The 13,477-nt window shown below is 38.4% G+C and overlaps 1 protein-coding gene across 5 annotated transcripts in view; it reads left to right on the forward strand.

Annotated features, from left to right (window-relative positions):
- Window positions 1-13,477, forward strand: part of GFM2 (GTP dependent ribosome recycling factor mitochondrial 2) — a 46,840-nt gene that overhangs the window by 26,860 nt on the left and 6,503 nt on the right. For all 5 annotated transcript variants that reach the window (XM_060009311.2, XM_060009310.2, XM_060009312.2 and 2 more), the window contains 5 exons: window positions 21-120; window positions 832-1,021; window positions 2,923-2,999; window positions 5,695-5,833; window positions 13,117-13,296. In XM_060009311.2, the coding sequence (XP_059865294.1) occupies window positions 21-120; window positions 832-1,021; window positions 2,923-2,999; window positions 5,695-5,833; window positions 13,117-13,296 (686 nt within the window). The remainder of the gene's footprint in view (window positions 1-20; window positions 121-831; window positions 1,022-2,922; window positions 3,000-5,694; window positions 5,834-13,116; window positions 13,297-13,477) is intronic.

Below are 13,477 nucleotides of genomic sequence, written 5' to 3' on the forward strand. Positions count from 1 at the left end.
TATAAATCATGGTTTTACAGGGAGAGAATAAGTCGTCTGCTTTTGCCATTTGCTGACCAGCATGTAGAAATCCCTTCACTGACTGCTGGTAACATTGCTTTGACTGTTGGGCTTAAACACGTAAGTGACCAAATCTTTTCTCTAGGAAATAACAGATTAAATGTTTAATTAAAAGTAGGTATTTTGTAATAGCAGAAGCCCATAGACAATCCAAAAGCTATCAGTAGTGGAATAATGAATATTGTAGTGTATTCATCAACATGGTTGAATCTCAAACATTTAATAGAAAGAAAAGTAAATTACAGAATGGATTGTATTCATATAAAGTTCAAATCCAAGTAAAATACACACACTATGGATATATACTTATGTTTTAAGTTTATGTAAAATAATGTTATTTTTATTGTTTTTTTCCTATCTTGATTATTGCAGACAATTAAATCTAACTTTATAACTGATCAGGTTAAAAAGTGAAGATATTTTGCCAATGAAGGCTCTGTAAGGGCAAGGATTTTTGTCTCTTTCGTTCTTTTGTCTCTTGTTCAAAGATGAATTTGTTTTACCAAATGAGTTTTAAATGTATTTTTTGTGTGTATGAATGTTTTATTGTTAGAACTTATTACAGCAATATTTTGGACAGAATTCTTCTACAACTTAAATTAGCTTTACCAATGCAGAGTTATAATGAGCTTAATGAATTTGTCTCTCTTTTAAGTTCTGATGAAGAGGAAGTGCTACCTTAAAATTTTTCTTTGGTTTTCGTGGTCCTTGGTGGAAGCTGAGTGCTTGCCAATAGCCTGTTTTGTCCCAAGGCATCTTCTTTGCTTGCAGACTGCCACTGGTGACACCATTGTCTCATCCAAGTCCAGTGCTTTAGCTGCATGTCGTCGAGCAGAAAGGGAGGGAGAAAAGAAGCATAGACAAAACGATGAAGCAGAGAGGCTTTTGTTGGCTGGGGTGGAGATTCCAGAACCTGTTTTCTTCTGTACCATAGAACCTCCATCAGTGGCTAAGCAGCCAGGTATAAATAATCTTGGTGCATCAATTAATTAGTGCTCTGATAATTTAGATAAAATAGTTACATTTTAACCTCAAAAGGTTTCTTATGTCACTGAGTTCAATTTTATGAGCATTTATTGGTAAGTATTTCTTATGATTGGTCTAGTTTTTTAATTTGTTTTGATTTTTACAAACTCTTTTCATTTTTTTTTCTTTCAGCTTTGCCATTTTTCTCTTACCATATTTTTCCTTATTCTGTTCTTGTGGTGCTATCTATGGGATTCTAAGTAATTGACCTCAGGACTGCCCTTCCAGTGTATTAGATTAGATGGTAACCAATTCATAACCGATTCAGTTTCCGATCACCATTTATAAAAATCAACTTTCCCTTGTTTTCTGGCTTAACTTTTAGAACTCAGTGAAGATATTTATATAGTATGTTTAATGTCATTTGACCTTTTTGAGTGATAAATAGTTTGTTCTTTAGCATATTGGCTCAGAATACTTCAGTGGCTTCTCATTACTTATAGCAGAAACCCAAACTCCTTAGTATAGTATATAGTAAAGCTCATGATTCCAGCTGTAACATTTCTTGTTAGATTTGCTTACATAGAGCATAAAACCCCCAAATAGCAGTTGCTTTAATGACCAAAGTTCACTTCTTTCTCTTGTAAAATATGCCTTGAATTGGTATCCCAGGGGTTCAAGGATGACTCCACACGTCATCAGGCACCCAAGCTCCAGTCTTTCCATCCCGCTTCTTAAAATTTCCTTATAGCTACATTTAAAGAAAGTTAAAATGGCAAAATTAATTTAGTAATGTATTTTACTTAACTCAGTGTATCAAAATATTATTTCAACATAATATAAAAATTATTGAGCTACTTTACTTTCTTTTTTCTTTTCCATGTGAAGTCTTTGAAACCTGGTATGAATTTTACACTTACAGCTAACGTTAATTCAGACTAGTAATATCTTGTACATTTGGGTTGTGGCTACCATTTGGACAGTGCAGGTCTAAAGAGGGAGCATGTGCATATCAGTTAATTGATTGTATCAAAGTATCTACTTTAGATAGCATATTTAATGCAAATAACATACAGGTGACCCTTGAACAAGAGGAGGGTTGGGGCCCCAGCCCTCCACACAGTTGAAAATCCCAGTATAACTTACAGTCAGCCCTCCCTATACTTAGGTCCTCCGATTCTGCATCCACGTATAAGCAGACCCACATCAGACCCATGTTGTGCAAGGGTCAGCTGTATTCTTACTTCCTCCTTGGTGTGATAATTCATCACAGAGTGATCACATTAGTATCTCTTTATTCATGATGTAATTTAGCTTCCTTTTGCCAGTTTCTTATTATTGTATGTGTTTCTAAAGTCTTTTTTGCTTTTTTTGTCAGTTCCTTAACCTTTGCAGAACATAATCAGATGATGTTATTGTCCCATTTAAACCCTTCAGTGGCTTCCCAGTGCACATCCAAACTCTTCACCATGGCCTTCAATACCTTACATGGTGTGCTCCCTGTCACACATCTCCCGCCTCATCTGATGCTACTCTTCCTTTTGTCCACCAATATCCAGCTACACTAGCCTTCTTGTTTCTCCAGTAGAAGCCGTTCCTTGCACAGCCATTTCCTCTATCTGGAATTCTTTTTCTTCAGGATTTTACTTGCGATGTCATTCTTTTTGGTTTGTGTCTTTATCTAAATCATCCTGGACAGGTCTTCCCAGGTCTCTCAATCTCAAGTAACCTCCCATCACTATCTCATCACCTTGTTTTATTCTCTACAGAACATTTCTGGCTGTTTGAAATTTTCTTTTTCAAAATTTGCTTGTTCATCTATTTTCCCACTAGAATGTATAGTACCTTATCAAAAAAAATGAAACATAAAGATAACAGTTATTGTTTATCCTCTAGATTTGGATCATGCATTGAAATGCCTTCAGCGTGAAGATCCCAGTTTGAAAGTGAAGCTAGATCCTGACTCTGGACAAGTATGCATATTATTATTTAATCCCCAGAATCTTTCTTTTTTTTTTTTTTTTTTTTTTTTTTTTTTTTTGCGGTACGCGGGCCTCTCACTGTTGTGGCCTCTCCCGTTGCGGGCCACAGGATCCGGACGCGCAGGCTCAGCGGCCATGGCTCACGGGCCCAGCCGCTCCGTGGCATGTGGGATCCTCCCGGACTGGGGCTCGAACCCGTGTCCCCTGCATCGGCAGGCGGACTCTTCAACCACTGTGCCACCTGGGAAGCCCCCCAGAATCTTTCAATGAAAACATCTGTGTGTGTGAGAGAGAGTGTTTAAGTGCATATATCCAAAACATTGATTGGTCTGTGCCCCTAAAAGAGAAAGCCTTTTTTGGTTCTCATAATATAAATTTCTGATTATATTTTGACTGTCAAGCTAAATTCTCCTAATTCCTCGGCATGATTATACCTTACTTATATAAACTACTTCCCAACATTTCTACCTTCCAGAAGACAGCCTTTTGTGAAATTTTGAAATAAAGTTCAACCCCAAGACAAAACCTTAAGGCTCTTATGCTAAAACTTATAGAAGCAGCTTTCTAAAGGGAGGATGCATAGGTATACTTTTTTTTTTTTTTTTTTGCGGTACGCGGGCCTCTCACCGCTGCGGCCTCTCCCGCTGCGGAGCACAGGCTCCAGACGCGCAGGCCCAGCAGCCATGGCTCACGGGCCCAGCCACTCCGCAGCACGCTGGATCCTCCCGAACAGGGGCTCGAACCCGCGTCCCCCGCATCGGCAGGCGGACTCCCAACCACTGCGCCACCAGGGAAGCCCTAGGTATACTTTTAATGATGATAATACACCTAAAATGGGTGAGAAGTGATAGATTACAGCCTAACAATGTGGGAGGAAATAGAGACCTAAAGTAGGTACAGGACTGTGCTGTATATTATATAATACAGTAGAAGAACACATATTCATTCTGCATCTTCTTTTTAGGGGGGCAGGGTAGAGTTTATATAAAATTCTAGAAAAATTTCCTTAAAAAATTATAAATTTGCCTTTAAAAAGGATAAACTGATTTAGTTAATCTGAAAAATATGGAGTACTTTATTTTCCCAAATGCCAGCTAAATGAGGTAGCAATTTAGTTTAATTGATTCTGAAGGCTACAACAGCAATTAAAACAGAAACTTTTTATATAAAAAATGCCAATACATATTTTTTTTTAAATAGCAAATAACATTCAAGTGTACAAAGTAAAGAATTAAAGTCTCCCTTTCAGTCTCTCTATCCTTTTCTACATAGGTAATCACTGTGAAAACTTGGTGAATAGCCTTTCACACTTTTCCAAACATCCATTTTTCTGCTGTGCAATGTTATAAAACACAGTATTTATGTTTCCAAATATATATGTACAGATATATAAGAAGTCATTCTATTTGTATTATTCTACAACTGGCTTTTTTCCAAATAATTACTTCTTTAACTTTATATTAAAGTATAGCCCTCATACACCAAATAGTTTTTTGTTGTTGTTCCTTACAATTATAGTTTTATTATAGTGAGAGGAAACAAATCAGAACCAGCCAAAGGAAGAGACACCTAGGGCAGTCTGAGAGGTTCTAAATGCAAGGCTTTTCTTCATCCTCCTGGCATAGAGTATTGTCAGTCAGGGAAGCTCACCCAGGCCTTCCATGCCCAGAGTTTTTATTAGGGCATAATCACATACTGTCTATGGGGTTGACATTTAATCTCTAGTGCCTCCTGTAGGTTTGGGCTACTACCTTTACTCTCTAGGTTGTAAATGGGTACAGCTATTCCAAAGCCACATCATAAATCACATTGTTAGACTATCTAGTGGACAAAGGCCCCAGACAAGCAAAGACATTTCTATCAGGCAGCATCTTGGCCTAGAGATAACTTCCCAGTAGCTGAAGGCAGGGGCCAGATCTCTCTTTAGGGTAAAGTTAATGCCTTACTACACAGATGGTATATGAATAAAATAGGGCAAATGTGGATTCCTTGCACTATATTCTCTCATACACAAAGACCTTCTTCAGGAATAACCATTGTTGCTTTCTGAAAACAAAAACATGTTTTGATTGGTTTTGATGCAAATTTGTTCTAACAAGGACCCAAAATAACATTGGTTCAAAGAAGATAAAAGTCAGTTTCTCTGTCACGTAAAGTTCCAAGCTACTTTGGAAGTTTCAACTGCCCACAAAACTGTAAGGTGCCCAGGATGGTTGGAAATAGCCATGTGGTTGGCAGTGTTTGAGGGAGGGATTATTCCCCCCATTCACAAGATGTTGCCCTCATTCACATTTCAAGACGGTTGTCTACATCTTCATTAAGAGAAGGGCTTTATTTACCCTTAAAGACATAACCCAGAAGTTACCAACATCATTTATGCTTATATTTCACTGGCCAGAACTTACCTTTGTGGTTGGGAAGTGTGGTTCTTGTTAGATACCACTTACCCAGCTGATAATTCAGCTATCAAAGAATAAGAGATTGGCCTAGTGATTCATTTTTAATTGATTTATTATTTCAATCAGAAAAGTTAAAAGCAGTGTTTTGATGTAGGAACCAAAAAAAATTACGGAAGAAATTCATTTTGTAAGTAATGAAAAATAAAATATATTGATATACCTTTATTAGTATTTTGTGATAAACTTAATTTTTTCCTTGATCTTTGTTTTCTTCCTCTTTTAACCAGACTATCCTTTGTGGCATGGGGGAGTTACATATTGAGATAATTCATGACCGAATCAAGAGGGAATATGGACTGGAAACCTATCTAGGGCCCCTCCAGGTGGCATACCGAGAGACCATCCTAAATTCAGTTCGTGCCACAGGTAAAAAATACATTTCGAATTCATAGCATTTAGAATTCGCTGGTTCTGTTGCTCTCTTTTTCTCCAGGACCTGTTTTCTGAATCTCTCAGTTTAGTTGCATAAGGCAGGGTTTATAGTCACTAGTGTCTTCCATCAGTGGGGACAGGTTTTATGTGTGTGTTTTCTTGTTTTTTAGCATTTGTTTGTTTTAGACACAGCTCTATTTCATTACAACTCATTTATTACATATATTGGCTGAGCCACTCATCAAGCAGGTGTGCAGTGGGATCAGCCATTGAAGTAGACAGCTCATCCCAGTCCTCACTACCAGAAGGAGTATAACAATTTGAAGTTGGTGTGTCAGTTTTACTCCATAAAGTGAATGGAAATGTTGGGTGGGGAAGGTAGAATTAGATGAAGGTAGTCAAACTTCCAGTTATAAGATAAATAAGTACTAGTGATATGATATATGACATGATAAAGATGATTAATACTGCTGTACGTTATAAATGGAAGTTAAGAGAGTAAATCCTAAGAGTTATCACAAAGAAAAAATTTTTTTTCTATTTCTTTAATGTTGTGTCTAGATGAGAAGATGGATGTTCACTAAACTTTCTGTGGTAATCGTTCCATGATCTGTGTAACTTAAATCATGTTGTATACCTTAAACTCCGGCAGTGCTGTATGTCAATTATATCTCAATAAAATAAGACATAAAATTTTAAAATTTAAAAAGAAAAAAACCAAAAATAGAGTGGAAAATAATTTCCACTATTTAATAAGTATGGTAATCCTGTGCTGATGGTATTCTTAAGAAAGTGTACTTTTTATATTTCTGTCCCAAAATGTAAGAATTCATGATTTTTCTACATATGATAATTTCAATTTGGTTCCCTTAAACAAAAGAACCTGACAATCATTCCTACCCGCCCCCCACCAAGGAGAAAACATGGGCAGGTTTGTGAAAAAATATAGAAAAGATATGTTTAGGATAACTAGGAACTTTTAAGCAACTCAGCGATTTGTAAAAAGGCCAGGTGGTTATTTTTCATTGAAACTTGAAAAATTAAACAAGCAGGATATAGGGGCAAATGACACGATGATTTCTCTTTCTGGACTTTATATCTGGAAAAACCAAAAATTCTGGGAAAATATAAATAACATCTTTTAAATTAATGTCTGAGATGGTTAGAATGTAATGGAAATTTCTAGAGGCCAAAAAGGAAACTGGAGCAGGAATCTTGGAAAATAAGCCAGCACCTAAGCCACTAGCTATCTTGGAGAAATCTGTGGTAATGTCTAACCTAGAACTTGAGGGCCACATCCTCATGGAAGTAATGAGGAAAATCTTGTCCATAAAAGAAGAGGACAAGGAAACTTGTCTGACTGACTGTGGGGCAAAGTGGCAAAATTTCTGAGAATTTGTAACTGTAGGCTTCTGATAGCATTTTCAGCCTAAATTCATAGAACCAGTGTGACCTGAAAAACTCCAAACAGAGAAGAATTTAGTGTAAAGTGCTTATGGATTGGTAATATACCAAGGAACCTGGAGAAAACAAATGTAGGGCCTCTTTAGATAAATGTATCCTCAATCCAGGCCTCAAAGAAAATCCCACAAAGGAATATGAACTCACAATTTAAAAAAATTTTTTTTAATAAATTTACCTATTTATTTATTTTTAGCTCTGTTGGGTCTTCGTTGCTGCGCGCGGGCTTTCTCTAGTTGCAGCGAGTGGGGGCTACTCTTCGTTGCAGTGCGCGGGCTTCTCATTGCTGTGGCTTCTCTTTGTTTCGGAGCATGGGCTCTAGGTGCATGAGCTTCAGTAGTTGTGGCACGTGGGCTCAGTAGTTGTGGCTTGAGGACTCAGTAGTTGTGGCTCGAGGGCTCAGTAGTTGTGGCACACGGGCTTAGTTGCTCCGCAGCATGTGGGATCTTCCCTGACCAGGGCTTGAACCCATGTCCCCTGCATTGGCAAACGGATTCTTACCCCCACTGCCACCTGGGAAGCCCCCGCGCAAAAAAAAAAATATATATATATATATATATTTATTTATTTATTTATTTTTAATCATAAAACCTTGAGCAAAGGCACAAGGAGCAAAAAAGGCAGCAGAAACAATAAACATCATAGGCAGACCAGCAAAGGCTTCTGATACTAGAGTTATCATATGCTGAGTATAAAATAAGTATTATTTTTGAAGAAATAAGAAAGGGGATAGAAAGTATTAGTTAGAAATAGGAGACTATCAAAAATAAGCAAGCAACAGAACATCATGTTATCTGAGAAAGAAAGGAAATGCTCAAAAAAATAATGGGGATGTGTCATAAGGACACAGGAACCAACCCGAAGAGGCTCCACTGGCTAAATCTGGGTTAATTTGAACTCCAAAATAATTACGAACAATAATCATAGACCACTGAGAAAAAGTTGGAACTCATGAGTCCATACTGATGATAGATCAACAAGAAGAGACTCTTCTTCCTTACACTGAAGTGCCAAATGCTGACTGTTAGATGTTGAGGAGGAGGGCTGGAATAAGAAATCGTCATCTTGTAATATGGTGAATGCTTAATATTGAGTACATTGTTGAGCAGCATATTTGCATGGTCTTCAAGTGTCTCGCTCTAGATTGCTTATTAGTTACAAGGTGAAAATTAGTAACCAGATGCTGCAGCAATCAGACCACACCCTGACTGGACAGTCAGATCACTAATGATCACGTCACTGAGGAGGAGCAGATTACATTTGTGTACATCTAGAAAATTATCAAAATGTACAGACATTAAAGAAGACCTAAGTTAAATGGAAAACCATACTATTCATAGATAAGAAGACTAAATATCATGAACATACCAGTTCTACCCAAAGAACTGTATCAGACATTAATACTTATAATAAAGCCATAGTCATTATGACACAAATCAAGCTAAGAATAGACAAATATACCAGTGGAACAAACCAGAAAGCCTAGAAACAGACTCATATCTATGTGGAAATTGGATTTACATCAGTGATATTGCAGCTCAGTGAGAAAGGGTGGACTGATATTCAATAAAGGGGCCTGGGATAATTATTCATATGGAAAAAGATTTAGATTCCTACCTCATACTGTATACAAAAGTCAATTCCAGGTGAATTTAAAAGCCTAAATATGAAAGAAGAGTTGGAAATCTCTCTTTGAGCACAAAAGAATAAAGAGAATAAATGCTAATATATGCAAAAAAGAAAAAAAAGAAAGAAAACCCCAAAACTTTATGAAAGGGAAACCTTCGAATTTTTGGAAGACAATGTAGAATTGTTTTACTAACCAGATAAGGTTGAAACTATGAACTAAAAGATTACTAAAGTTGATATTATTGAAATTAAGAATTTATTCAAATATACTATAAAGAAAGCAAAAAGACAAGCCAAAAGCTGAGAGAAGATATTTGCCTCATATAAAACTGACAGATTAGTATCCAGAATATATATAAAGAACTTCAAAAGATCATTAAAAACATGACAACCAACCAAGTAGAAAAGTGAGCAAAAAAGATTGAGGATTGAGGATACCCCAAAGGCCTGTGAACATAAAAGATTCTCAATCTCAGTAATGATTAGGATCATGCAAGTTAAAAGGACAAGATGGCATTTTATACCAACAAAATTGGCAAGAATGCAAATCTGACAATGCCAAGTGTTGGTGAGATGTTTTATGGAAAGTTGCAATGGAAAGTTGCAATGGAAAGTTTTACAAAAACTTCTGGTGGGAGTGTAAATTATATAAACACTATGAAAACAGTTTGGCAACTTTCTTATGAAGTTGACAATGTGCAGACCTTACTACTCAGCAGTTCCACTAGTAGGTATATGTCCTAGAGAAAATCTTACACATGTACATCGAGAGACAGATACAAGAACCTTCATAATAGCATTGTAATAAAACAAAACTTTAGGTGAAAAAAATCCAAATATTTGTGGACATAGTGGATAAACTGTACTCTGTTCATATAACAGAATACTATATAACAGTGAAAAAGAATGTACTACATCACCAGGTGTCAGCCCAGATGACGCACAAATGTGAAGCAGAAAAAAGCAAGTTGCTGAATACATGCAGTATAATAACATATTCAAAACAAAGCAGAAGTAAACTATATTGTTTAGGGATACCTGCATCTGTGATACAACTCTAAAGAAAATCATATGAATGTTTAAATACAACATCATGATAGTGGTTGTTTCTTCAGAAGGCTTCTAGGTTACTGGTAATGTTCTGTTTCTTTAGTAGTATTAGGTTTCATGAATGTTCATTTTGTTTTTAGGTTATGAATGTTCATTTTGGTTTTAGGTTATGCATGTATTTTTAAGTATAAAATATTTCATAATATAAAAGTTTTATATTTCATAATATAAAAGGAATTATGAAGAGGAATTATAGAGCATAATTAGTTCTTAGTTTTGAACTTGGGCCATGAGTCACTGTGCTCCATGGTCACTCACATAAATACAGCATAGTTTTGTCTTAGTAAAATCTTGGAGATTGGTGATGTTGCCGAAAGCTCAACTTCTCTGTATACTGGTGCCAAATTAAATCTCAGAGACACAGTTTTGGGTGAAGTAGAAAAGGATAGCCTTATTACTTTGCCAGGCAAAGGGGGACACAGCAGGCTCCTGCCTCGAAAAACTGTGTCCCAACCTGGGAGGATTTGATGAGGGTTTTGTAACAGTGGTTCAAAGGTGGGGTCTCTGACAACATCAGGGTGTACACAGGGCTTTCACTCCCTTCATCTCATCTCAGGTGGTCTCCTAATCTTGAGGAGCTTCTCTGGTCCCTTTAATCTTGCCTCAGGTGGTTTCTTGGCTGCTTCCTCCCTTGAGTAGCAACTGTTCGAATCTGCCCTTTGGAACTAAGGAAAGTCATGGAGGCTGGAGTCTTGCCTTCAAGAAATGGGGGACAAAAGGGCCTCCATGCCTCGGAGCCCCACAGGGCCCCACTCGGTTTCACTGACAGCTATTGGTTGTTAGCTAATGAGGGAGTCTATTTTCATTTTTACAAATAGATAACTAGTTTTGGGGGAAGAGTCATAAACATTAAATGTTGGGCTGGCCAAAAAGTTCATTCGGGGAACTTCCTTGGTGGTGCAAGTGGATAAGACTCTGTACTCCCAATGCAGGGGACCCAGGTTTGATCCCTGGTCAGGGAGCTAGATCCCACGTGCATGCCACAACTAAGAGTTTGCATGCCACAACTAAGGAACCGGTGAGCCGCAGCTAAGGAGCCTGCATGCCACAACTAAGACCCAGTGCAACCAAATAAATATTAAAAAAAAAAAAAAGTTCGTTGGGTTTTTCCATACCAGCTTATGGAAAAACCCAAACGAACTTTTTGGCCAAACCCAATACATAAAATATTGCTGGAAGAGTGTATGAAATTTAAGTTTGTTGGTTGGCAGGGTGAAGCCTTTTAATTTTCATTAGATAACCGTTTGTACTGTCTTACTTTTAAATAAAAATTTTTTATTTAGAAGAATATCAGTCACATAAGAAATGTTTAAAAGTGTAATCTGCATAACAAAATTTGTGCGATCACCTGCCTCAACACACCCTAACACTGAAGTAATTTTTGGTTTTTTTTAAAATTTTTTGGCTGTGCTAGGTCTTCATTGCTGCACGCGGGCTTTCTCTAGTTGTGGCTAGCAGGGGCTACTCTTCATTGTGGTGCACAGGCTTCTCATTGCAGTGGCTTCTCTTGTTGCGGAACACGGGCTCTAGGCATGCAGGCTTCAGTAGTTGCAGCACATGGGCTCAGTAGTTGAGGCACGTGGGCCCTAGAATGCAAGGGCTTCAGTAGTTGTGGAGCATGGGCTCAGTAGTTATGGCTCACGGGCTCTAGAGCGCAGGCTCAGTAGTTGTGGCACACAGGCTTAGTGCTCCACGGCATGTAGGATCTTCCCAGACTATGGATCGAACCCGTGTCCCGTGTTTTCAGGTGGATTCTTTTTAACATCTTTATTGGAGTATAATTGCTTTACAATGGCATGTTAGTTTCTGCTTTAAAACATAGTGAATCAGCTATACATATACATATATCCCCATATCTCCTCCCTCTTGCATCTCCCTCCCACTCTCCCTATCCCAACCCTCTAGGTGGTCACAAAGCACTGAGCTAATCTCCCTGTGCTATGCGCTGCTTTCCCACTAGCTATCTGTTTTACATTTGGTAGTATTTATAAGTCCATGACACTCTCTCACTTCGTCGTAGCTTACCCTTCCCCCTCCCCGTGTCCTCAAGTCCATTCTCTATGTCTGCGTCTTTATTCCTCTCCTGCCCCTAGGTTCTTCAGAACCATTTTATTTTTTTTAGATTCCATATATATGTGTTAGCATACGGTATTTTTCTCTTTCTGACTTACTTCACTCTGTATGACAGTCTCTAGGTCCATCCACCTCACTACAAATAACTCAATTGCATTTCTTTTTATGGCTGAGTAATATTCCATTGTATATATGTGGGCAGGCAGATTTTTAACCACTGCACCACCAGGGAAGTCCTAAAGCAATATTAATAGGTGATTCAGAGCAGGGTTTTTTGTTTTTGTTTTTTTTTTTTTGGGCGGTACACGGGCCTCTCACTGTTGTGGCCTCTCCCGTTGCGGAGCACAGGCTCCGGATACGCAGGCCCAGCGACCATGGCTCATGGGCCCAGCCGCTCCGTGGCATGTGGGATCCTCCCGGACCGGGACACGAACCCATGTCTCCTGCATCGGCAGGCAGACTCTCAACCACTGTGCCACCAGGGAAGCCCCAGAGCAGGTTTTTAATGTTGGTAAACACAGAAGCAGATGCTTCCTTTTTTTTTTTAATTAATTTATTTTTTGCTGCATCTGGTCTTAGTTGCGGCACGCCGGGATATTTTATTGTGGCATGCGGGCTCCAGAGTGTGTGGGCTCTGTAGTTGCAGCACATGGGCTTGGGTTTAGTTGCCCCAACACATGTGGGATCTTAGTTCCCCGACCAAGGATCGAACACGCATCCCCTGCATCGGAAGGTGGATTCTTAACCACTGGACAACCAGGAAAGTCCCAGCAGATGCTTTCTTGGTAGAACTGTTTACTCTGACATTTTTATACTGCAGATGCTTTCTTGGTAGAACTGTTTACTCTGACATTTTTATACTGTATTTAGTGTCATTGTTGATATTTTCTTCTGCTTTACCTTCCATGAGACCTTGAACTTGCTGACTGTAATTTTGCTAGTTGTGGTACCTTGACATCTTTCTGGAACAAATCTCTGAGGTACTATATTCGATTTGTTTACAGATACCTTAGATAGAACTTTAGGAGACAGACGGCATCTTGTGACTGTAGAACTGGAAGCAAAATCACTGGAAACATCATCTCTTCTGCCAGTCATCGAGTATGCAGCAAGTGTTGCCCAAGACCTTTCTCAGGCCTCACGAGAGGCCATTGAAAATGGCCTTCACAGTGCGTGCCTCCAAGGTAAGGTACTCCAATCAGAGTACGCATTAGTATCACACTCAACGATTTAATCCCTCCTGATATTAGAAATTGTTTCATTCTTCTCTTCTAACTTTGATGGTGTTTTCTCCCTATCTCTTCCCATCACGCATATGTCATACCTTTATAGTTGTCCCACAGCCTTGGATATTGTTGGGTTTTT

The sequence above is a fragment of the Delphinus delphis genome, chromosome 3 (genome assembly GCF_949987515.2).
Source record: "Delphinus delphis chromosome 3, mDelDel1.2, whole genome shotgun sequence".
Classification (NCBI taxonomy): Eukaryota; Metazoa; Chordata; class Mammalia; order Artiodactyla; family Delphinidae; genus Delphinus; species Delphinus delphis.